At 38.2% G+C, this 26458-nt stretch overlaps 1 protein-coding gene across 5 annotated transcripts in view; it reads left to right on the plus strand.

Moving 5' to 3' along the window:
• The window catches only part of PHKB (phosphorylase kinase regulatory subunit beta), a 197822-nt gene that overhangs the window by 98172 nt on the left and 73192 nt on the right, over window positions 1-26458 (plus strand). For all 5 annotated transcript variants that reach the window (XM_030833057.3, XM_060289761.1, XM_030833056.3 and 2 more), the window contains one exon: window positions 1837-1931. In XM_030833057.3, the coding sequence (XP_030688917.2) occupies window positions 1837-1931 (95 nt within the window). The remainder of the gene's footprint in view (window positions 1-1836; window positions 1932-26458) is intronic.

The raw sequence follows: 26458 nt of genomic DNA on the forward strand, positions 1-26458 counted from the left end.
GCAAGAGTAGACATCATTGTCTTGACTCCTGATCTTTGGAGCATAGCATTCCATCATTGAGTGTGACATTAGCCATGGGTTTTTCATAGATTCCCTTTTTCAGGATGAGGAAGTTCCTGTCTATCCCTAATTTGTTGACTGCCTTTTATCATGAAAGGATGCTGAATTTTGTCAAGTGTTTTCTGTGTCTACTGAGCTGGTCACATAATTTTTATGTCCTTTGTTCAATTGATATGGTGTATTACAGTAACTGATTTGGGGAGGTTAAGCCATTCTTACATTTGTGGGGTAAGTCCCTTTTGGTCATGGTATGTAATCATTTTTATATGTTACTGGATTTAGTTTGCTAGTATTTTTGTTGAGTAGTTTTGTGTCTATATTCAGAAAAGATTTTGATTTGTGATTTTCTTCCCTTGCGGTGTCTTTGATTTTGGTATTAAGGTAATACTGGCCTGTTAGAATGAGTTGAGAAGTGTCCCTCTATTATTTTTTGGAAAATTTTTGTGAAAGATTGGTTTTAATTCTTCTTTAACTGTTTGGTAGAATTCATCAATGAAGTCCCATGGTCCTGAACATTTTTTGTGTGGAAAGTTTCAGTCACTACTTGTTACACATCTGTTCATATTTTCTGTTCCTCTTTGAGTCAGTTTTGGTAATGTATGTATTTCTAGGAATTTTCCCATATCATCTAGGTTATCTAAATTGTTGGCATACATTTTTTCAGAGTATTCTCTTGTAATCCTTAAGGTTGCTAGTAATGTTCCTAGTTTCATTCCTGATTTAGTAATTTGAGTCTTCTTTCTTTATTTTTTGGTCAGGCTAGCTAAAGGTTTGTCAACTTTTGAGTTTTTCAAGAATCTACTTGGTTTCATTTATATTCTGTATTGTTTTTCTATACTCTATTTCATTAATTTCCACTCTTAATTTCCTTCCTCTTGATTGCTTTTGATTTAGTTAGCTCTTTTTCATCTGCTTTCTTAATGTGGAATATAGATTATAGACTGGAGAATTTTGTTTTATTTTTTAATTAATTAATTCATTTATTTATGGCTTCGTTGGGTCTTCGTTGCAGTGCGTGGGCTTCTCATTGCAGTGGCTTCTCTTGTTGCGGAGTGTGGGCTCTAGGCACGCAGGCTTCAGTAGTTATGGCACGCGGGCTCAGTAGTTGTGGCACATGCGCTTAGTTGCTCAGTGTCATGTAGGATCTTCCCAGACTGGGGATCAAACCCATGTCCCCTGCATTGGCAGGCAGATTCTTAACCACTGCGCCACCAGGGAAGTCCCAAGAATTTTCTGTTTTAATGTAGCAATTACAGTTGTCAATTTCCCTCTGAGCATTGCTTTACCTAAATCCCCTAAGTTTTGGTATGTTGTGTCTTCTTTTTCAATCATCTCATCAGAAAGTACATTAGAAAGTATTTTCTAATTTCCCTTTTCATTTCTTTTCTGACCCATTGGTTATTTAGGAGTGTGTTGTTTAATTTTATTATGTTTGTGAATTTCTAAAACTTCTTCCTGTTAATTGATTTCTATTGTGGTTGAAATCAATTTCAATTGATTCTATTTGAATAGAATTCTATTTGAATTCTATTTCTAAATTCTGGTATTTCATTCTGTTATGGTTGAAGTATATACTTTGTATGATTTAAATCCTTTTAAATTCACTGATGCTTATTTTATGGCCTAGCATATGAAAGATATTACATGTGCATTGAGAAGGATGTATATTCTGCTCTTGTTGGATGGAGTGTTCTATAAACATCTATTAGGTCCAGTTGGTTTACAGTGTTTTATAGATACATTTTTGATCATGTCATTTCCTTTTTTTTTTTTCAGCTGATGAATTAATTAGTCCTAAAGACATTGATCCTGTTCAGCGTTATGTCCCACTACAGAATCAACGTAATGTGAGCATGAGGTTTTCCAATCAGGTAAAGAGATATATAAAGATATTTTATTTCATAACTTAGACTCATCCAGACATTTAACACTTAATTGAAGAAGAAATTTTATTCTGAATGGGTTTTTATTGTTCCTTCTGAGGGCAAAGCTTTTCTGTCTTCTGGTTAGTTAAGATTTACCTGTGGTAAAGGGCTATTTGTTAATGAGGAAGTATGAGTCAGATGTGTCCCACGAGATGTCTCACAGGTAAACATTTTCACCTTCACAGTGGTTGTGTTTAAGGTGTCAAATGTCTTTGAGAAGATGCAGTATGTATGGGTGGCATGGGGACAGATGAGATGGCTCTGTTACTGAAGGGAGTGGGGGTCCATGAAAGGCCCTTCGCTTGATGTCTATCCAGTGCTGTCTCTGTGACAGGACTGAGTGACAGACAGAGTTGTTCTTAGTACTTGGTAACATGTCAGGTGAATAAATAGTTAAATTTTTTTTTTTTACATTTAGTACCTATGGATTCAGACTGTGTTGTGTCAACAAAATAAGTGTTTGCAGGATCAGCAAGATTGATGTTGACTTGAGCAAACCCTCATGTATTAAATGATACCAGTAATGAGTACTGTTAAAATGAAACTGTAGTGTGGATTGTTGAAATTGCCTGAGGAGACAGGGAATGAACCTGAGTGTGTGCCTGGGATTCCAAGCACACGCTTATTAAATTTATTTAATAAGAATAGCATCAGCACTTACAGAAAATATGCTTACGAAATTGAAATGCTCCTTTTACTTTAAAAATATATGTATAACACATACACACACACACACAAACACACACATAAATGCTTGTTTTAACGAGAGAAAGGGAGAGCCAACCAGCCTCATTAGTATCATTAGTATCAATAGGTTCTCTCACACTGTTTCTCTGCTTCTTTTGCTGGTCCTCAAACAAAACATCTAGTTACTCTGAGTGGTTCATAGATGAGAAGCTTTTGGGAGAAAGATGCCTATGTTAATATGTGATAAAAATTTTACGCTGGCCTATTAGTTCCCATATAAGGCAGGGATTTGGCCTTTATCTTTATTTACCACTCATCTCTGGAATATATTTACCAGTCAGTAAAGTGGAATATATTTAACTTCATGTTACCTAGTGCTGTGACTCCGAGCCATTTTAAGACTAGTGTGTATCACTTACATAGCATGTGTGATGCACTTCTAGGGTGATGAAATCTCAAAGCCTTTTCTTAGAATATAAAGTGACCTATTGGTCTCAGGTTTGAGGTGTGGGGGCAGGAACCAGAGAACATCAAAGCACACAGCTAACAAAATCAACCATTTAAACACTTCATGCTTGACCCATATAAGGAGGGTTGTGGGTTATATGTAATTTTTGACATACAATATTCTTGCAACTCTTTCTCTCCCACTCAAGAAGGCAGAGTACAAGTGAGTGAGAGTGAATTTTATAGAGAATTTACTCTAGGTATATTTTTTATATTGAAATCATTTTCTAATGTTGCTACTAAATTATGTGATGTTCCTCCCAGGTAGAGTCATATCCTATCTAAGAGCCTTGCTCTAGGGTCAGGACAGGGGCTTTTCTCCTGCAGCCATGTTGGGATTACATCCATACATTGTATATAGTTTCTGGGAAGGAAATGATAGGAAAGATTGGCAGCAGAAAATTGCCGGGAGGTGTTATCGCCCCACCCTACTGGCAGCTTGGTTGTGGTGGTATATAAAATGGTGAGGTGCCTTTTCCACTTTCTCAACCATTTAAGCAGTAGCCAAGACCTGGCATGCCCGTATCCATTGTTGGGGCTAGATGGCTTGGCTTGGTGAAATACGGAAGTCAGACAGGGCCCTCTGCCTGAAATGCTGGTGGCAGTGCCCTCTCAATCATGATTGACCAGGTCAGATCTTGAAATTAACTGATCTGTGTGGATTGACCCTGTCAAATGTCAGAAAAAGTAAGTAGAATAGTAAAGTTCAGACATTTCCTGGAAACAAGAGAAATCCCTGACTTCGAAGGAAGTTGTATCTGAGGTCCCCAGCACTCACAGGACTCAGAAGCTGTTATACTCAACACTTACAGTTTATTACAAAAAAAGGAGAGAGGATAAAATTAGTGAAGGCACACGGGTCAAGTCCTGAGGAAACCAGGCACAAGCTTCCAAATATTCTCACCCAGTGGAGTCGTGTGAGACACAGTTACCCAGGAATGATGTGTGACTACATATGCAAAGTGCTGCCAGCTAGGGAAGCTTGCTCAGGCTTGAACATCAAGGATTTTTATTGGGGGTCAGTTGTGTAAGCGGGTAGCACCTGCATGATTGACCGCAGTTATTGAAGCTCTAACCCCCCCCCCAGAGAAAAAGCAGATGTTCACCATAAATCACATTGTTCGCATAAACCATATAGACAGACCGGAACAGTATGGCCCAGCGCCTCAGGCATGCAAAAACACTCTTATCTGACAGAACATTCCAAGAAGCCAGAAAGCCCATCCTGAAAGCATGGCTTTCTTGGAAATTTTCAAGATTTAAACAACCCAGGCCTGCTGGGCCAGCTTATTCCTTCACAGAAGGGTTATGGCAGAAGGAAGTCTTCCAGAATCCAGAGAGCTGTGAGTGTGCCAGAACTGTAGAGAGGTCCACTCCCTCAAGTGTGCATGGGGCTATTGGCACATTGCAAATGCAAAACACTGAGAACTGAATTGGCAGCTGTTGATTTTCTTAACTTTACCCTTAGCAAATTTATTTTTGGAAAAGGGGTTGTATCCGGGGTTAAGGCTGAGGTTGGAAAAGGGTATCAGCTGGGATGACCCTCCTCACTACTCTCTCACTAGTCAGGAGTTGCTGTTTTCTCTTGATGTTACTTGGAGAATAAAATTCCCTTTTATAAATAAAGTTTAGAGGAGTAGAAAGAAATGCATTGTTAGCAGTAGCAGATATACTTTATAGTATTGTGAGATTTTGACCAAAAGAAAACAAGAAAACTTTTGCAGACCTTAGAATGTATGTTCCTAGAGACCAGATACCATGTTTTATTCACTTTTGTAGCTTCAGTATCTGTCATAGTACTGTAACACCTGTTATATAGGAGGTTCTCAGGGTTTAACTTGAATGTTTGAGTGTGCTTGATGGTATGTGTGGGAAGAAGGTATGTCATGGAAAATCGTGGACTTATGCAAATATCCCTAAATCTATTTCTCTAATTCTGACCTCTTTCCTAATATTTAAACTTGAATTTCCAACTACCTGGTGATCATCTCTCCACAAATCTAGTCTTTAAAACCCAACATTTCTGGATGTATACGTAACTCTGTCTCATTGAGTTGTATACTTTATATATGTACAGCTTTTTATATGTAAATTATATCTCAATAAAGTGGTTTAAAAATTTAAAAAATGAAACCCAATATTTCTAATGCCAAATTTATCTTCTTGCTTCAAAGTAGCTCTTTTCTCCCTAGTCTCTACCTTGGATAAGGACCATCTTCAATACTCTTTTCTCATGCCAGTAGCTCTTACATTCAGGTGGTTATCATATTGGCTCTGCCTTCAAAGTAGCATCTACATTTGTCTCTTCATATTTATCCCCACTGCCATGTACCACTCAGACTTCATTACTACTCAATGGCATGGTTTTAGTAATCTCTCTCTGTCTTCAGTCTCTCCTCCTGTTTATTCTCTGTGCTTGAGAACACACGATCTTATAAAGTATGGATTCATTTATGTTGTTTCCTGAAAAGCTTCCATGACACTCTATACTGTCTACGGGGTAGAGTCTAAATTCCATATCCTCATACAGTCACCTCATTTCGTGTTTTTCACTTATATCTTACAATTTCTCCAAATTTCTCCCAACCATCCCTGTACTATGATCTCAGCCAATTTGCTGATCTAATATCACAACTCACCCTCACCCACTCCCAGGCCTCCACTCTTAGTACAACCTTCATCCTGAAACCCTGGCCTCTTTTTCAGACAGGATCCTTTAAAAGCCTATACAGTTCCTCTTCCTTTAACTACATATAAAAGTTACATAGATGCATTTTGTAAAAAGTGAAATAATATAGAGGAGATTACAATGCAATTACATTGTTACATTTGGTACTATTAACTATGTAATTTCCCCATTTCCAGAAAAGCCTTTCTTTTTTTTTTAAACCAGATCTGTCTTCTAAATTTTTGAATAATGTAAATGTAACCCTTAAAGAAAGTCATGAGGTAAAAGTCAATCGTGCTTAAAACTCCTTTAAATATTAAAAACAATATTAATATCAAGAAGTGGGAGACAGATCTAATAAATTTTTATAAATCTATGCAGGGATTAAAAAGACTGTGGTAAATTGACATGAAATGGCACAAGAAGTGGATTATAATAAATGCTCAGTAAACATAAAGTAAAGGGTAGCTCACAGAATGGTGGGTTAAGAATAATCATATTGTATAAAATAAGCTATTTATGAGTACATGTTTTATCATACAAAAACTGGCTAGTTCTGGGAAAGGGAGGAGGTGATCATAAAGACTGACTTTTTGAACTTTTATTCATATAATATACACTTGTATCTTTTGTGCATGCTGTTGGTTTGTCATATACTGGTTTGCATTACTACTTTTTTAATAGACCATTTAAAATTATTGCAAAATATTCAAATATAAAATGCCAAGCAGTATAGTAAAAAAAAAAAAAAAAGTCTATTGTATTTATCCCAACTTCTACCATTTCATCATTCTTTCCTTTTTGAATGTCCCTGCCTTCTTCTGTTGTCATTTTCTTTCTGTTCGCATAGCTTTCTTTAGACATTATTTATGAGTAGGTCTTCTAGCAACAAATTTCTTAGTTTTCCTTTGTCTAATAATGTCTACTTCCTTTTCATTCCTGAAGGCTACTTTCATTAGATGCAGGATTCCTGATTGACAGTTGTTTTCTTTCAGCACTAAGAATGATTGTGCACTTCTGGCCTCCATAGTTTCAGACAAGAAATCCCTTGCCAATTCAAATTTGTGTTCTTCTACAGGTAATATGCCATTTCTCTTGGCCTAAGTCTCTTTATGCCACTGGGTGGACGGCCAGGAGATAACAAACTCAGCTGATGCAGGTGTATCGGCCCGCTTGATGGTTACCCAGGGGTTGGGTAGTCTTGGCACTGCTGAGAAGCTGCTGCTGTAGGCTGCTCAGAATTCCATGCTGGTGCACTGGTTGTGGAGTGGGGGTTGGGATGGCCCTTGGAGCTTCACTGCTGCTATCCTAGATGAATTGGACTGCCCACTAAAGCCTGATTTGTGGAGCAGGGGTCAAGACAGTTCACTGGGGCTTCTTTGCTGATGCTACAGTCGTGTTGGCCCATCAAGTGCCCTGGTTGTAAAACAGAGGTTGGATGGGCCCACTAGGGCTTTGAAGGTGCTGCTGAAGGCAGATTGGCCAACTAGTACCTCAAGTAGAGGAACTAGGGTTGGATCTCCCCACTTGGTCGCTGTTGTGGTTCTTGTTTCCCAGTCCTTTGGCCAGAGAGAACAGACTTTTATTGCTTTTGTGTTTATTTTTTTGTCTACGCCTGATGGTTGTTTCAGGCTGCAGGCCTCTACAGTGCTCAGCCCAGTGTGTATGGGATCTTAGGACTCTCACCACATTGCCATTCTTCAAGTCCTGGGGTTGGTTCTTAGCCAGCCTTCTTTCCAGTTCTCAGAGCCCTTGACTCATTATCCACTGAATTATTTCCAGGGTAAATAATTGTATTTAGAGCAGGAGGGAAAACTGAGTCCAGGCTATCTTGTTCTTTCTTGCCCCCTTTTTTTTTGTTTGTTTGTTTGTTTGTTTGTTTTTTGCGGTATGTGGGCCTCTCACTGTTGTGGCCTCTCCCGTTTCGGAGCACAGGCTCCGGACGCGCAGGCCCAGCGGCCATGGCTCACGGGCCCAGCTGCTCCGCGGCATGTGGGATCTTCCGGACCGGGGTACGAACCCGCGTCCCCTGCATCGGCAGGCGGACTCTGAACCACTGCGCCACCAGGGAAGCCCTCTTGCCCCTTTTTTTAATGGATAATATTTCTTCATAAGTCTTTCTATGAATAATAATTAAGAGTTAAGATCTCTTCTGTTCCTTGAATAGTCTTTTTTTCTGTAATTTTTAAAAATAATATTTGCTATAGTTTATTGAACATTTATTTTTTAATAAAAGCTTTATTGAAATATAATTTACATCCAATACAATTCACTAATTTAAAGTGTACAATTCAATGGCTTTTAGTGTATTCATCACAATAAATTTTAGAATATTTTCATGACCCCAGGCACTCTCTAGTTTCTTCAACCTATCTCTCTCTCCCTACCCAGCCCTAGGCAACTACTAACCTACTTTCTGTCTATATGGATTTTCCAATTCTGGGTATATCATATAATGTGTGGTATTTTGTGACTAGATTTTTTCACTCCACATAATGTTTTCAAAGTTCATCAATGTTGTAGTGTGTATCAGTATTTCAGTCCTTTTATGGCGAAATAACATTTCATTGTGTGTGTATACCACTTTATTTATCCATCCATCTGGTGATGGACATTTGGGTTGTTTCCACTTTTTGGCTATTGTGTCTAATGCTGCCATAAAGTTTTGTGTACACGTTTTTGTGTGACATGTTTTCATTTTTCTTGGATATAATGGAATTGCTGAGTCATATGCTAATTTTATGTTTAATATTTTGAAGGACTGCAGGCTGTTTTTCAAAGCGATTGCACCATTTTGCACTCCTACCAGCAATGTATGAGGGTTCCAATTTCTCTACATTCTTGTCAACACTTGTTATTATCTGTCTTTTTGATTATAGCCTTTTAGTGTATAAGAAGTGATATATCATTGTGGTTTTGACTTGCATTGCCCTAGTTACTCTAGTTACTAAAGTCATTGAGCATCTAGTCATGTATTTTTGGGGCATATGTATATGTATCTCTTCAGGCAAATGTCTTTTAAGATATTGTGGTCATTTTAAAATTGGGTTCTTTGTCTTTTTTATTATTGTGTTGTAATAGTTCTTTATGTGTTCTACATATGAGTTCCTTCTATTATTTTGAAATATTTCCTCCCATTTGGTGAACTATTATTCCAATTTCTTGATGGTGTCATTTGAAGCACAGACAATTTGCATTTTGATGAAGTCTGATTTATCTTTTTTTTTTTTGCTGTGCTTTTGGTGTCATATCTAAGAAACCATTGTCTAATCCAGGGTCACAAAGATTTCTGCCTGTGTTTTCTTCTAATAATTTTATAGGTGTAACTCTTACATTTAGGCCTCTGATCCATTTTGAGTTAATTTTTGTACATGGTACGTGGTAGGCATTCAGCTCCATTCTTTGTATGCAGATATCCAGTTGTCAGAGCACCATTTGTTAAATTTCCTGAGTGATCTTTTTCTTTTTTATTATTGTGGTAATATATGCATTACATGATATTTATCATTTTAACCATTCATAAGTGCACAATTCAGTGGCATTAAATAAATTTGCAATGTTGCAAAACCATCACTGCTATCTATACCCAAAACATTTTCATCATCCCCAACAAAAACTCTGTACCCATTAAACAGTGACTCCCTCTACTCCCCTCCCTCCAGCTCCTGGTAACCTCTATTCTACTTTCTGTCTTTATGAATTTGTCTATTCAGGTATCTCATATAAGTGGAATCATGCAATATTTGCCTTTCTATGTCTGGCTTATTTCACTAAGCGTAATACCCAAGGTAATTTTTATGTTTTACTAATGTGGTGTTTCTCTTTCTTCCCGTTGGTTATTTTTCACATACCTGGTGATCCTCATTTGTTCACTTGTGTATTAGGTGATAGATGATGGTCTGATTATTCTCAGTGTATTAAGTGGTCCTCTCCCCCTGTCCTGCAGCCCCAACAGGGAGTGAGGAAGACGTGATTGGGAGTTTTGTCTCTTGAGGATCCAGTGGGGAACAAACAAGACCCTCATTACTCTTGCCAAATGCCAGAATGTGAAGGGCTTTACTTTGAGGAACCTATTGCCAACACTAAAAGCATTAACTCATCCCAGCCAGTTTGTTCAGTATGTTAAGAGAAAAACCCTGTTTTACTGTTTTATTGCTGACTGTGGCTCCTTGTGTGCCACAGTGGCCTTTATCAGTTCTGTGTCACATCTCACTTATCCTGTCCAGTGTTTCTGCAAACCAAGTACCCTTCTGGGGCCCCTCTATTTGGTGGATCAACTCCCATACCTGTGGCAGCATTATGGTAACACTCTAAGTGGTATAGTTTGGTTATATAGGCTTCCTCTGCTCTGCTTTCTTCATTAATGCACTTCTATTTGCCATCTTTTACACTAGAAATGTGCTGAAATATCTGATTTGATACCCCTTTTTTCTTTTTCTCTTTTTTGTTATGGCTTTAGTCTTTTTTGTTTTGTTTTGTTTATTTTTAGCATCTATATGGTCATTTCTGTGGGGTCTGGACAGGAATGAGAATTGAGTGTATGTGCTAACACCACTCTCTAGAACTAGAAGCCCAGGTCTACTTACCATGCTTGAGTCTTCTCTCATTGTTTCTGTTAAATATCTTGTTCTCCAGCCACACTCTGTGCTGCTTCAGATCTTGATTGATGGACCTAACACTGGGATTTTAGCAGGGTAGATGTTCACTGAACAGTTGTGATAGCTCCAAGTAGATGCAAACCAAGTAAATTAAATGCCAGAATTATTAAAATTGGTAAAGAAACATGTGAAGGAGAATAATTTATACCAAACGGTTATTTAATCTGTTCTTTAGTCTTGTAGATAAGGTAACAATGCCTGCTCCACTTACCCCTACTTTCCTATGTCACGTTTGATTTGGAAAAGATAAATTATACAAAAGATCATATTATCTAATCATCCTGTAAATTACTCCCTGAAAACAAGTCTTACGGGTTTAGAAGTCTGCTTTCCTATAACCCTTTGCATACACCATGTTATAACACTTGTCATGCTATTGTAGTTGTTGGTTTACATGCCTGCCTCTCTGGCAGGGGTACTCAGAGTAGGGAATGTGTCTTATTCTTTTTTGCCTTCTATCAGTCTAGTTTGGTATTTGACAAGGCTAGAGAAAGGAAATGAGAAAAATAGAAAACCGCTATTGATTGTGCTTCTGATGATTATAGGCATGGTACGAACTGCTTTATATGTATTATGTCTGATTTTAACACTTTTCTGAAATAAATATTATTATACCCACTTTACAGATAGATAATGCAAGTCTCAGAGAGGTTTGGTAATTTTTCCAAGGTCACACAGTTGTCAAGTGGCAGAACCAATATGAAGGTGTTAACTGAAGAAGAAAAGGAGGAAGGGATGTCAAGCATGGAAGTAATGATTTTCATAATGGTATGAAGGAGTTAACAGAGGAAATATTTTGCTTCCTGGACAGCCTGGCTCAATATCACATCACAGAAAAATAGTTTCACCTGTGCCTTAGGAGACTGAGAGGTCTGTGGAAATGATCTGAAAAATTAAGTGGAAAGATGTTACATCAGTACAAAATGTATGCTGGGATACATTATATATAACATTTGTAATGTTAATAGGGTCTAATTGTTACTTTCTTCTTCCCTGTTAGCACTGGGATGAGACCAAGTCCACAAGTCTAACAGTTAGTAATTTTATTAGGGAGTTCCTTCTTCCTTATCCAAAGGAAGATACTTTCCAGAGGCTAGCAAGATTCTTTATTTGAGTGTTTACTCCCCTTCTTCTTTCACCCTAAGTTGTTCCTGTTAGGGGGGTCCATCATTTTCTGTTGCCTAGGTAATTCTCGTGCTGACTACCTGCTGGTTATCTGTGGATGAGACTTAGACTGTTCACACTGCAGAGCCTCTGCCATGTTAATGTGAGATAGGTCACTTGGAAACTGTTTGTTTTGAGCCTTTGCTACTCATTCATATTTGGAAGAAACTGTAAGCAGCTTACTATGTCCATTTCACGGATTCATTGTGTTCTGCATTATGGTTTTCCACTGGGGATAAGTTGACCCTAAAAAGGACATCCTTTTGTAGCAACTGGGGGCTTTTTGGAGTTTTGTAACAAATGGACTTTATTTTGAAATGTGTGTTATACTAATCAACATACAGAAGATTCCTGGTTTAATAGGAAAACAAACTTAATATCTTTTTAAATGTTTGCAGGATTCTTTCTGAAACTAACACATTTAACAGGCAATAGAATAAGACCAGCCAGGAATTGGATTTCTTTTCTTAATTTTTAAATCAATTTGCAAAAAATTGAACTTGTTTCTTGAAATAGATATTGAATGCAACAGAATTTTTACATAAATAAGCCATTCTAATATCAACAGAAAAGTCACAGGTAAAAACACTCTGATATGAAAATGCTATTTTAGCATTCAAGAATATAAATAGTAGAGATTTCATATAGACATTCTGCCTAGCAAAACAATTAAGAGCACAGCCTCTGGAGGCACATTGCATGGGTTTGAATCCAAGTTTGGGCAAGTTGATTAAACTCTCTGTGCCTTAGTTTCCTCACATGTGAAATCAGAATAATACCTCATAGATTTGTTAAAGATTTAAATGAGTTAATATAGGTAAAAAGCTTAGATAGAGCAGCCCCTAGTTTATAGTTAAGCACTCAATAAATGTTAGCTATTATTATTTGCATTTTGATAGTTTCAATGCAGACATGGTAGTTAATTTAGGTACCCAGCAGTTAATGAAAAGAAAAGTTACAAAGTCGTGTTGCTGTTGTACATGGCTCATGATGGGAATTGAAACTATGAGAGCAGATGGTTTTGGAAAGCTAGGCTTAAGGCTTAGTTCTTTGTAAGGGTACAGGTAATGCAGGTGGTGTGGAGTAAAGGGATGTTCAAGGAAGGGCAGGACAGAAGAATCCAGCAAGAAGGTAAAACAGTGTCATTGGATTGAAAGTGTGAAAAATGTTAACTGTGAGACAGTGGTTCGAGAAAGCTGACTACCTAATTGGCAGGGGAGAACAGCACAGCATTGGCAGAAACTCAAGTGCTGGTGTTTTGACCTTGCATTGTTCACCCCTCGTGTAATCTGGGGAAAATCTGCTAACATTTATGGACCGTAGTTTTCTAATCTATAAAATTATTTGGCTGGGTTTGATCGTGAATCTCCTTCTAGCACTTTTGTTGCTGGCTTCCATGATCTGGGTTACAGGTAACCTTTGAGTGATTTTAGTACATAGTGTGCCCAAAAGCCAGATTGTAGGGAGTTAAAGAGTGATTAAATGGTGGGAGGCCATCTGTTCAGGAAGTGAGTTTGCTGCAGTCCAAGACAGGTTATAAACCTCTCCTAATTTAGTAGATTTGTTATATAGCACTCCTAGAATATAGATTTATACCTGCTTTCCTTTTTTATGTTCTTGTTTCAGATCTGTTCACAGTTTTTAAAGGTTTATTAGCCTTAGGTGATTTAGAGAAACTTTGCATGAAGCTCAGTTTTATTTGTTCATTCTAATGCTCTGAAATAGTGTAACCAGTTTGAGACATAATTTCTACTTAAAGGATTAAAAAAACTCTACTTCATTAGCTTGACAAAGAAAGAAAGTGCTTGTGTGGGACCAAAAAGCCAAATTTATCTACAAGCATGGGAATGAATTTGAGTGCTGAACAGAAGTTCTTATGATTATCATAATGAAACAGAATAAAATAGTCAAGGCATCAGAAATGCTTCTGAAAGTCTAGCCTGCCTATGCCACAATACACAAAGGTTTTCTTCAGGAATACTGTCTGCAGTCTTTAAGGGAAATGAAAGCCTCCTATCAACTAGTATTTATACCAGAGCCAATGAAAATTAAATACTTGGTCAAAAACATCCAGAACTTAGAAAAGTTAAATTTGAAGTAAAAAAAAAAGAAAAAAGAAAAAATGAGCTTAAACAAATATAATAGCATCATTCTTTTTTTCTTTTTTTTTTTAATTTTTGGCTGCATTGGGTCTTCTTTGCTGAGCGCGGGCAGTGAGCAGGGGCTACTCTTCATTGCGGTGCGTGAACTTCTCATTGCAGTGGCTTCTCTTGTTACAGAGCACGGGCTCTAAATGCACGGGCTTCAGTAGCTGTGGCTCGCGGGCTCTAGAGCGCAGGCTCAGTAGTTGTGGCTCGCGGGCTTGGTTGCTCCGCGGCATGTGGGATCTTCCCAGACCAGGGATCGAACCCATGTCCCCTGCATTGGCAGGCGGATTCCTAACCACTGCGGCACCAGAGACATGTCATGCTAATTAACCAACTGAACTTGCTAAAATTAAAATTCCAATAATAGGCGTGAGATATAATGAAATATTTCATCTACAAGATGAAGACTTCTTATATTCATGGCTGAAATGTAAAAGAGGAAAAATAGACCCAAGCAAGAAAACAAGGTTTATTGTCCAAATTAACGATGTACAAGGAATATTATCATCTAGTATTGTTTTAATGAATCTACTGCAAGTCTCAATTCGTGCCCCTGTTCTGATTCAACACACTGAGCCCACTTATATTCCTGGCATTTTACTCTGAGAACAGAATCCTGTTTATTCATAAATATAAATAAATTTATGAATTTACCTGGGACTTCCCTATTTCCCTTTTTTTTTCTTATTCTTGAATCTACAAAAAGTTTTTAAAGGTCTATTGATCTTTGAAGAGAAACCTATCCTTTATTTCTATTCTAACCCTCTCTTATTTAATGAGCCATATTATGAGGCACTGTCAACCAGAGGACTGGGCTTTGGAAACCCTACTCCCTGACAGTGAGGAGCAGTGTTCTCTCACAAGGTCCTTAGAGAGTTCCAGGTGTTTTTGCCATTGTACTAATAAAATATGAGTATTTTTGGTCAGCTACTTGAAGCAATATTTTACGTTTATGACATAATCATCATGATAGAGCAGATCATGTGTGTTGAAGCACCCTTGAGAGAATTCAGTTTCACATTTATCATTTTCAGTGATAGCCAAGCTTTGAATCTGAGAAGTAGACTAGCACATTTAATATGCCAATTAAAATGAATTGATCTACTTTGACAGTCTTTGGAGAAAAGGTCAATATGAAAGGAATGCTTTTTAGTCATAAAAGCTTATTTTCCAAGCTGCAAAGTTTCTAAATTTAGGATGAAAGTCAGTACGTATTTACTAAATCATGTACATATTTATACAGATCTGAGCTAAAAACATATACACTTGTTGGTCTCTCATTTTTCAAATTAATGAAGAAAAGGGGGTTTCATACTTTGTTTCCTGAAAATACAGTTGCATAAAATTTTGTACAAATTATTTTCCTGAAGATTAAAGAATATGAGATATATATGTAATTTTTATTTTTAAAAAGGTGATATAGTATAGTGGCTTTGCATCATAGAGGCCTAGCTTATATAAAACCCATTTCTTCTACTTACTAACTCAGTGACCTTGGACAGTTTAATTAATCTCTCTACGCCTCACTTTCTTCATCTATTAAGTAGGGGTAATACTTCATAACTCATGGTGGTTGTATGTAATTAAGTGGTAATATTGTATGTAAAGCTCTTAACAAAATGTCTGACATTATAAGACCTAAATAAATATTATTGCTATTTTTATTTTATTCCACATAACTTATTTTATAAATAATATTGCTTTCTCATTAATGAGAATGAGAACAATCCTAAACAGTCTGGAGAAAAACATTATATTTTCAACATTTTGGCTATTACTATGCATAGGCTTTCTTACTATGCATAGTCCTACTGGATACTCAGTTTTGCACTCGCTAACACTTATTTATACTATCATAGTTATTCTTCATATTATTTCTATAAAATGTTGTTTTAAATGTCTATATGATGTTTCTTTATTTGGCTATGTCAAGTTTCCTGTATCATATAATGTAATATATGGCTATATCGAGTTTCCTGTACCATATAATGTAATACACTTTAATGTAATAATTTCTATTCTAGAAGTTTATCCTAGTAAGAGCCGATTAAGATTTAATGTGTACTGCATTATAGTGTTTTTAAGACTGCTGTTGTGGCTAAATAGCTTTTCGTTAAAAGGTCTCTACTTACTTATCTGTCCCTAAATGAAATATTTTATATTCTATAGTGTTCATTAGCCAAAGAAAATAAGGCAAGAGATAAGATAAAACAATTTTTCACACTTACATAAAAATGAAAATCACTTTCTAGAAACTTTCCTTCACTAAGACACACTTGATCCAAATGTATTATTATAGACCTTAGCCTAGATTTGGTAATGTTTTATTTTTTAATCAAATGTATCTATATAAACCATAAAACTACCCATAGCTCTGTAGAGAGGAGTTGATTTCTTCTTGTTTCACCGATAAAGTTCAAAATTATTTGCCATGCCATTATGTTTATTACCTGTACCTCACATACATGGTAGAATATTAAAAGTATATTAAGAGACCATTAAGATTATCAAGAGCATCTTGTTTAATTCCCTCATTTTATAGAGCAGGAAACTGAGATTCAAAGAGAAGTGACATGTCCGAGGTCACACAGGTACATATCCAATGCTGGAACCCAGGTGTCCTGAAGTGTGGCCTGATGAGCCATATACACCATGGTGAAAATGCACATATACTACATGGTATTAAAGAAAATACTATTCAGTGACACTTATTAAAAATGATAAGGCAGACTATTCAGGACCGTCACAATAGGTATACGGACCACTGCAGTGGGATTTTACAGTGGGGAAGAGACATTGAACTCAACTCCAAATATAGCATGGGCAAGAGGGAATTTATAGCCAAGGAGCAGGGTGGTGGTCAGTGGATGAAAAATTACTAAGAGGAAATATCACTGGTAAGGGGGATTCTGGCTAAACCAACCAACAGGATTCTTTGCTTAAGAGAGGCCAGGGTGATCAGATATCACTTGGGGGATGGTAGAGGATGAGGAATCTGAACAGATACAGAGGCTGAACAAATAGATATTGATGGTGAGGGTTCTGGTTAAACTGACTAAGCAGGATTCTTGCTAAAACTGAATTTTACAAGGAAGCACACAGATGAGCCTACAAGGAGGTTCAGGAGCCTGACTAAAGTTTGCTTAAGTGAAGAATCATTGCCAGTGGGGCTTATAATATTAATGTCATTTCCCTGTGTCCTCATTGTCCCTTAATTATGACTAAGGTAGATAGTCTTAAGCAGCATACCTTTCATTATTGCAGCTTCCACACAGCAACTAGCATAGTGCTTCTATAGCTAGGCCAACAAATAATCATTTATCAACCAGTCACTTACCAGTAGGAATGTGAAGCCACTATTTAGTTTCTGTCATTCCTTTGTTTTCTCCTACATTGGAAAGTTTTTCATTTATTTTTGTTTTTTTAGTACTCAGAGAGTTTGACCTTATTAATCATTATATATTAAAATACTTGTATAAACTTTTATAATGTCTACTGATTAAACATTATAGTTGGGCTGTTTTGCAGAAGATAAGATTTGAATTTTGAAGAATTGGAAAGAATGTAAAGGAAGGATTAGCCTCATTAAGTAAGGAGCCATTTGAATATATTTTTTAGATTATATTCAATTTAGAAAAAATTAAATTTTGAGTATTTGACCTGTTAAATTTCTCTTATCTCTTTGTATGTCTTTGATTAAGACTGTCCCTATACACATGCAAGCCACTGTTTTAATTTGGACAAGTTTTTTTTTTTAATTTGGAAGATATCAACAGTTGCACTTTAAAAATTAGCCCTGTATTGATAGGGTTTTTTTTTCTCATTTTAACATCTTTATTGGAGTATAATTGCTTTACAATGGTATGTTAGTTTCAGCTTCACAACAAAATGAATCAGTTATGTATATACATATGTTCCCATATCTCTTCCCGCTTGCGTCTCCCTCCCTCCCACCCTCCCTATCCCACCCCTCCAGGCGGTCACAAAGCACCGAGCTGATATCCCTGTGCTACGCGGCTGCTTCCCACTAGCTATCTACCTTACGTTTGGTAGTGTATATATGTCCATGCCTCTGTCTCGCTTTGTCACAGTTTACACTTCCCCCTCCCCATAGCCTCAAGTCCATTCTCTAGTAAGTCTGTGTCTTTATTCCTGTTTCACCCCTAGGTTTTTCATGACATTTTTTTTTTCTTGAATTCCATATATATGTGTTAGCATACGGTATTTGTCTCTCTCTTTCTGACATACTTCACTCTGTATGACAGACTCTAGGTCTATCCACCTCATTACAAATAGCTCAATTTCGTTTCTTTTTATGGTTGAGTAATATTCCATTGTATATATGTGCCACATCTTCTTTATCCATTCATCCGATGATGGACACTTAGGTTCTTTCCATCTCTGGGCTATTGTAAATAGAGCTGCCAAGAACATTTTGGTACATGACTCTTTTTGAATTATGGTTTTCTCAGGGTATATGCCCAGTAGTGGGATTGCTGGGTCATATGGTAGTTCTATTTTTAGTTTTTTAAGGAACCTCCATACTGTTCTCCATAGTGGCTGTATCAACTTACATTCCCACCAACAGTGCAAGAGGGTTCCCTTTTCTCCACACCCTATCCAGCATTTATTGTTTCTAGATTTTTTGATGATGGCCATTCTGACTGGTGTGAGATGATATCTCATTGTAGTTTTGATTTGCATTTCTCTAATGATTAGTGAAGTTGAGCATTCTTTCATGTGTTCGTTGGCAGTCTGTATATCTTCTTTGGAGAAATGTCTATTTAGGTCTTCTGCCCATTTTTAGATTGGGTTGTTTGTTTTTTTGTTATTAAGCTGCATGAGCTGCTTATAAATTTTGGAGATTAATCCTTTGACATTTGCTTCATTTGCAAATATTTTCTCCCATTCTGAGGGTTGTCTTTTGGTCTTGTTTATGGTTTCCCTTGCTGCGCAAAAGCTTTTAAATTTCATTAGGTCCCATTTGTTTATTTTTGTTTTTATTTCCATTCCTCTAGGAGGTGGGTCAAAAAGGATCTTGCTGTGATTTATGTCAAAGAGTATCCTGCCTATGTTTTCCTCTAAGAGTTTGATAGTGCCTGGCCTTACATTTAGGTCTTTAATCCATTTTGAGCTTATTTTTGTGTATGGCGTTAGGGAGTGATCTAATCTCATACTTTTACATGTACCTGTCCAGTTTTCCCAGCACCACTTATTGAAGAGGCTGTCCTTTCTCCACTGTACACTCCTGCCTCCTTTATCAAAGATAAGGTGACCATATGTGCGTGGGTTTACCTCTGGGCTTTCTATCCTGTTCCATTGATCTATATTTCTGTTTTTGTGCCAGTACCATACTGTCTTGATTACTGTAGCTTTGTAGGATAGTCTGAAGTCAGGAAGCCTGATTGCTCCAGCTCCGTTTTTCGTTCTAAAGATTGCTTTGGCTTTTCGGGGTCTTTTGTGTTTCCATACAAATTGCGAAATTTTTTGTTCTACTTCTGTGAAAAATGTCAGTGGTAGTTTGATAGGGATTGCATTGAATCTGTAGATTGCTTTGGGTAGTAGAGTCATTTTCACAATGTTGATTCTTCCAATCCAAGAACATGGTATATCTCTCCATCTATTTGTATCATCTTTAATTTCTTTCATCAGTGTCTTATAGTTTTCTGCATACAGGTCTTTTGTCTCCTTAGGTAGGTTTATTCCTAGATATTTTATTCTTTTTGTTGCAATGGTAAATGGGAGTGTTTTCTTGATTTCACTTTCAGATTTTTCATCCTTAGTGTATAGGAATGCCAGAGATTTCTGTGCATTAATTTTGTATCCTGCTACTTTACCAAATTCATTGATTAGCTCTAGTAGTTTTCTGGTAGCATCTTTAGGATTCTCTATGTATAGTATCATGTCATCTGCAAAGAGTGACAGCTTTACTTTTTCTTTGCCGATTTGGATTCCTTTTATTTCTTTTTCTTCTCTGATTGCTGTGGCTAAAACTTCCAAAACTATGTTGAATAAGAGTGGTGAGAGTGGGCAACCTTGTCTTGTTCCTGATCTTAGTGGAAATGCTTTCAGTTTTTCACCATTGAGGACGATGTTGGCTCTGGGTTTGTCATATATGGCCTTTATTATGTTGAGGAAAGTTCCCTCTATGCCTACTTTCTGCAGGGTTTTTATCATAAATGGGTGTTGAATTTTGTCAAAAGCCTTCTCTGCATCTATTGAGATGATCATATGGTTTTTCTCCTTCAGTTTGTTAATATGGTGTATCATGTTGATTGATTTCCGTATATTGAAGAATCCTTGCATTCCTGGAATAAACCCCACTTGATCGTGGTGTATGATCCGTTTACTGTGCTGTTGGATTCTGTTTGCTAGTATTTTGTTGAGGATTTTTGCATCTATGTTCATCAGTGATATTGGCCTGTAGTTTTCTTTCTTTGTGACATCCTTGTCTGGTTTTGGTATCAGGGTGATGGTGGCCTCGTAGAATGAGTTGGGGAGTGTTCTTCCCTCTGCTATATTTTGGAAGAGTTTGAGAAGGATAGGTGTTAGCTCTTCTCTAAATGTTTGATAGAATTCACCTGTGAAGCCTTCTGGTCCTGAGCTTTTGCTTGTTGGAAGATTTTTAATCACAGTTTAAATTTCAGTGATTGTGATTGGTCTGTTCATATTTTCTATTTCTTCCTGATTCAGTCTTGGCAGGTTGTGCCTTTCTAAGAATTTGTCCATTTCTTCCAGGTTGTCCATTTTATTGGCATAGAGTTGCTTGTAGTAATCTCTCATGATCTTTTGTATTTCTGCAGTGTCAGTTGTTACTTCTCCTTTTTCATTTCTAATTCTATTGATTTCAGTCTTCTCCCTTTTTTTCTTGATGAGTCTGGCTAATGGTTTATCAATTTTGTTTATCCTTTCAAAGAACCAGCTTTTAGTTTTATTGATCTCTGCTATCGTTTCCTTCATTTCTTTTTCATTTATTTCTGATCTGATTTTTATGATTTCTTTCCTTCTGCTAACTTTGGGGTTTTTTTGTTCTTCTTTCTCTAATTGCTTTAGGTGCAAGGTTAGGTTGTTTACTCGAGATGTTTCCTGTTTCTTAAGGTAGGATTGTATTGCTATAAACTTCCCTCTTAGAACTGCTTTTGCTGCATCCCATAGATTTTGAGCCATCGTGTCTCCATTGTCATTTGTTTGTAGGTATTTTTTGATTTCCTCTTTGATTTCTTCAGTGATCACTTCATTATTAAGTAGTGTATTGTTTAGCCTCCATGTGTTTGTATTTTTTACAGATCTTTTCCTGTAATTGATATCTAGTCTCATAGCGTTGTGGTCGGAAAAGATACTTGATACAATTTCAATTTTCTTAAATTTACCAAGGCTTGATTTGTGACCCAAGATATGATCTATCCTGGAGAATGTTCCATGAGCAGTTGAGAAAATGTATATTCTGTTGTTTTTGGATGGAATGTCCTATAAATATCAATTAAGTCCATCTTGTTTAATGTATCATTTAAAGCTTGTGTTTCCTTATTTATTTTCATTTTGGATGATCTGTCCATTGGTGAAAGTGGTGTGTTAAAGTCCCCTACTATGAATGTGTTACTGTCAATTTCCCCTTTTATGGCTGTCAGTATTTGCCTTATGTATTGAGGTGCTCCTATGTTGGGTGCATAAATATTTACAATTGTTATATCTTTTTCTTGGATCGATCCCTTGATCATTATGTAGTGTCCTTCTTTGTCTCTTCTAATAGTCTTTGTTTTAAAGTCTATTTTGTCTGATATGAGAATTGCTACTCCAGCTTTCTTTTGGTTTCCATTTGCATGAAATACCTTTTTCCATCCCCTTACTTTCAGTCTGTATGTGTCTCTAGGTCTGAAGTGGGTCTCTTGTAGACAGCAAATATATGCGTCTTGTTTTTGTATCCATTCAGCCAATCTGTGTCTTTTGGTGGGAGCATTTAGTCCATTTACATTTAAGGTAATTATTGATATGTGTGTTCCCATTCCCATTTTCTTAATTGTTTTGGGTTCGTTATTGTAGGTCTTTTCCTTCTTTTGTGTTTCTTGCCTAGAGAAGTTCCTTTAGCAGTTGTTGTAGAGCTGGTTTGGTGGTGCTGAACTCTCTCAGCTTTTGCTTGTCTGTAAAGTTTTTAATTTCTCCATCAAATCTGAATGAGATCCTTGCTGGGTAGAGTAATCTTGGTTGCAGGTTTTTCTCCTTCCACACTTTCAATATGTCCTGCCACTCCCTTCTGGCTTGCAGAGTTTCTGCTGAAAGATCAGCTGTTAACCTTATGGGGAGTCCCTTGTGTGTTATTTGTTGTTTTTCCCTTGCTGCTTTTAATATGTTTTCTTTGTATTTAATTTTTGACAGTTTGATTAATATGTGTCTTGGCATATTTCTTCTTGGATTTATCCTGTATGGGACTCTCTGTGCTTCCTGGACTTGATTAACTATTTCCTTTCCCATATTAGGGAAGTTTTCCACTATAATCTCTTCAAATATTTTCTGAGTCCCTTTCTTTTTCTCTTCTTCTTCTGGAACCCCTATAAGTCGAATGTTGGTGCGTTTAATGTTGTCCCAGAGGTCTCTGAGACTGTCCTCAGTTCTTTTCATTCTTTTTTCTTTATTCTGGTATGTAGTAGTTATTTCCACTCTTTTATCTTCCAGGTCACTTATCCGTTCTTCTGCCTCAGTTATTCTAATATTGATCCCATCTAGAGTAGTTTTCATTTCATTTATTGTGTTGTTCATCATTGTTTGTTTCATCTTTAGTTCTTCTAGGTCCTTGTTAACTGATTCTTGCATTTTGTCTCTTCTATTTCCAAGATTTTGGATCATCTTTACTATCACTATTCTGAATTCTTTTTCAGGTAGACTGCCTATTTCCTCTTCATTTGTTAGGTCTGGTGGGTTTTTATCTTGCTCCTTCATCTGCTGTGTGTTTTTCTGTCTCTTCATTTTGCTTATATTACTGTGTTTGGGGTCTCCTTTTTGCAGGCTGAAGGTTCGTAGTTCCTGTTGTTTTTAGTGTCTGTCCCCAGTGGCTAAGGTTGGTTCAGTGGGTTGTGTAGGCTTCCTGGTGGAGGGGACTAGTGCCTGTGTTCTGGTGGATGAGGCTGTATCTTGTCTTTCTGGTGGGCAGGTCCACGTCTGGTGGTGTGTTTTGGGGTGTCTGTAGACATTATGATTTTGGGCCGCCTCTCTGCTAATGGGTGGGTTTGTGTTCCTGTCTTGCTAGTTGTTTGGCATAGGATGTCCCGCACTGTAGCTTGCTGGTCGTTGAGTGAATCTGGGTGCTGGCGTTGAGATGGAGATCTCTGGGAGATTTTCACAGTGCAGCTGGGAGGCCTTTTGTGGACCAGTGTCCTGAAGTTGGCTCTCCCACCCCAGAGGCACAGCACTAACTCCTGGCTGCAGCACCAAGAGCCTTTCATCCACACCGCTCCTTAATTTGGGATGATTCGTTGTCTATTCATGTATTCCACAGATGCAGGGTACATCAAGTTGATTGTGGAGCTTTAATCCGCTGCTTCTGAGGCTGCTGGGAGAGATTTCCTTTTCTCTTCTTTGTTCTCACAGCTCCCAGGGGCTCAGCTTTGGATTTGGCCCCGCCTGTGCGTGTAGGTCGCCGGAGGGCGTCTGTTCTTTGCTCAGACAGAACGGGGTTAAAGGAGCCGCTGATTCAGAGGCTCTGGCTCACTCAGGCCGGGGGTAGGGAGGGTCACGGAGTGCGGGGCGGGCCTGCGGCGGCAGAGGCCAGCGTGACACTGGCAGCTTGAGGCACGCCGTGCGTTCTCCGGGGGAGTTGTCCCTGGATCCCGGGACCCTGGCAGTGGCGGGCTGCACAGGCTCCCCGGAAGGGGGGTGTGGACAGCGACCTGTGTTCGCACACAGGCTTCTTGGTGGCGGCAGCAGCGGCCTTAGCGTCTCATGTCTGTCTCTGGGGTCCGCACCTTCAGCTGCGGCTCGCGCCCGTCTCTGGAGCTCCTTTAAGCAGCGTTCTTAATCCCCTCTCCTCGCGCACCAGGAAATAAAGAGGGAAGAAAAAGTCTCCTGCCTCTTCGGCAGGTTCAGACTTTTCCCCGGACTCCCTCCCGGCTAGCCGCGGTGCACTAACGCCCTGCAGGCTGTGTTCACGCCACCAACCCCAGTCCTTTCCCGGTGCTCCGACTGAAGCCGGAGCCCCAGCTCCCAGCCCTAACCGCCCCTGCGGGTGAGCAGACAAGCCTCTCGACTGGTGTGTGCCGGCCATCCCTGATCCTCTGCGCTGGAATCTCTCCGCCTTGCCCTCCGCCCCTCCGCCTCGTTGCTGTGTTCTCCTCCGCGGCTCCGAAGCTCCCCCACTCCACCACCCGCAGTCTCCGCCCGCGAAGGGGCTCCCTAGTGTGTGGACACTTTTCCCCCTTCACAGCTCCCTCCTGCTGGTGCAGGACCCATCCCCATGCTTTTGTCTCTGTTTATTTTTTTCTTTTGCCCTAACCAGGTACGTGAGGGGTTTCTTGCCCCTTGGGAGGTCTGAGGTCTTCTGCCAGCGTTCAGTAGGCGCTCTGCGGGAGTTGCTCCACGTGTAGATGCATTTCCGGTATATCTGTGGGGAGGAAGGTGATCTCCGCGTCTTACTCCTCCGCTATCTTCCCGGAAGTCCTGTGGCCCTGTATTGATAGTTTTGATTTGGCATAGATACAACTTAACTGTCTGTTGCATTTTCTCAGATTACATTATCCTGTTGTATCCCATACTTCTTAAGAATGTTAAATTAGAAATGTCAGAATATAATGCCAAAGAAATATATCTTTTGAAAATCACTTTCAGTGGCTTAGGAGAAGGCCATATTCATGTAATGCATGCAATTTTATATAATTTCATAAATTTTATGAATTTTCATGAGAAAATCTTCATATTTTATCCTTAATTATTTTTATGAGCACCTTATTATTTCCTCAATCTTATTTAAAACGTCTTCCGTTGTGGGAGTGTGTGGTTTGGAGAGCAAAAGGGACACTGTAGCATGGTCAGATAACTGAACACCGATTATGACTCTTCTATCATTAATCAGAGACTGAAGAAACTAATAAAGTTAGCCCAAGAATATGAGTTAAAGATGGCAGTGAAGAATAAATAATAGTATGTAGCAGAGCATGAGCCCTTCCTTGCACTGGGTCAAAATTGTTGAAAGTGGGAGATAGAGTTTTAAATTCTCAGAAGTGTCTGTAAAAATAAAGGTTAAAACTAGGCTAATAGGGCTTCCCTGGTGGCGCAGTGGTTGAGAGTCCGCCTGCCGATGCAGGGGACACGGGTTCGTGCCCTGGTCCGGGAAGATCCTACATGCCACGGAGCAGCTGGGCCCATGAGCCATGGCTGCTGGGCCCGCGCGTCTGGAGCCTGTGCTCCGCAATGGGAGAGGCCACAACAGTGAGAGGCCCGCGTACAGCAAAAAAAAACACAAAAAAACAAAACTAGGCTAATGGAGGTTAGGGGATTAAGAGGTACAAACTACTATGTATAAAATAAATAAGCCATAAGGATATATTGTACAGTACAGGGAATATAGCCAATATTTTATAATAACTTTAAATGCAGTATAATCTATTAAAATTTTGAATCACTGTGTTATAAACCTGAAACTAATATAATATTGTAAATCAGCTATACTTGAATAAGAAAAAACTAGACTAATGTATTCTAGTACATGCTGAGATACCTCTAATAATGAATGGATCTTTTCTTTTGAATCCCAGGCATTAACTCACCCAACTCTTTTCCCTCCACCTTTATCCTGTTCTATTTTGATATCCATTCTTTCTTCTATATGTCAACCTCTTTCCCTCTACATACTTCTTCTTCTCAGTCTATAGAGATGTTTAATTGTCCCTGACCTTAAAAAAAAAAAGAAAGAAAGAAAAAAATTCCTCAAGTGTGCCCCCTGTCACGTTCCCTTCTTTCCTTCCCTTTCAAACATCTTAGAAAAATACTTGCACCATCTCCATTTCTTTAGCTTCCAGTCACTCTTTACCCTATGTAGCCTGACTGCTTATACCACCAACCTACTAAAATACATGCAAAAGTTTACTCCTGACCTCCTAATTGATAAATCCATTGATCTTTTTTCAGATTTTAGTCTGTTTGTCCTCAAAGATATTCAGCACCATTGAATACTCCCTTCTCCTTCAAACTTTGTAAAAGCATAGAAGTAATCTTTGATTCCTCCATACCTATGTCACTACTTCTCCCCTTCCCAATCCAGTCATGTCAATTCTATTTCCTAAATACTCCTGAGATCTTTTCACTTGCTCCTTCTTCATTCCAACCACTATCATCTCTCAACTGCAGTGCTCAGTGAATCTCCTTGTGTCCACTCTGCCTTCTGCCAATCATGTTTATATAGCAGCCATTACAAGTTAATATATATAAAATGCTTGGGCAGAGCCTGGCCTATAGTAGGTACTATATATGTATTTATTACTATTGTTCTAAAAATGTAAATTACATTGAGTCTTTCCTTGTTTGAAACCCTTTTAAAAAGTAGCTTTTCGTTCCACTTAGATGAAAGCCAAATGCCTTGTTTCCTTAGAAGGCCCTTTTGAGCCTTAACTCCACCCTCACTTCTTATTCTTTTGCTTGCTTGTTATACTCCACATA

Source organism: Globicephala melas, chromosome 19 (genome assembly GCF_963455315.2).
Source record: "Globicephala melas chromosome 19, mGloMel1.2, whole genome shotgun sequence".
NCBI lineage: Eukaryota > Metazoa > Chordata > Mammalia > Artiodactyla > Delphinidae > Globicephala > Globicephala melas.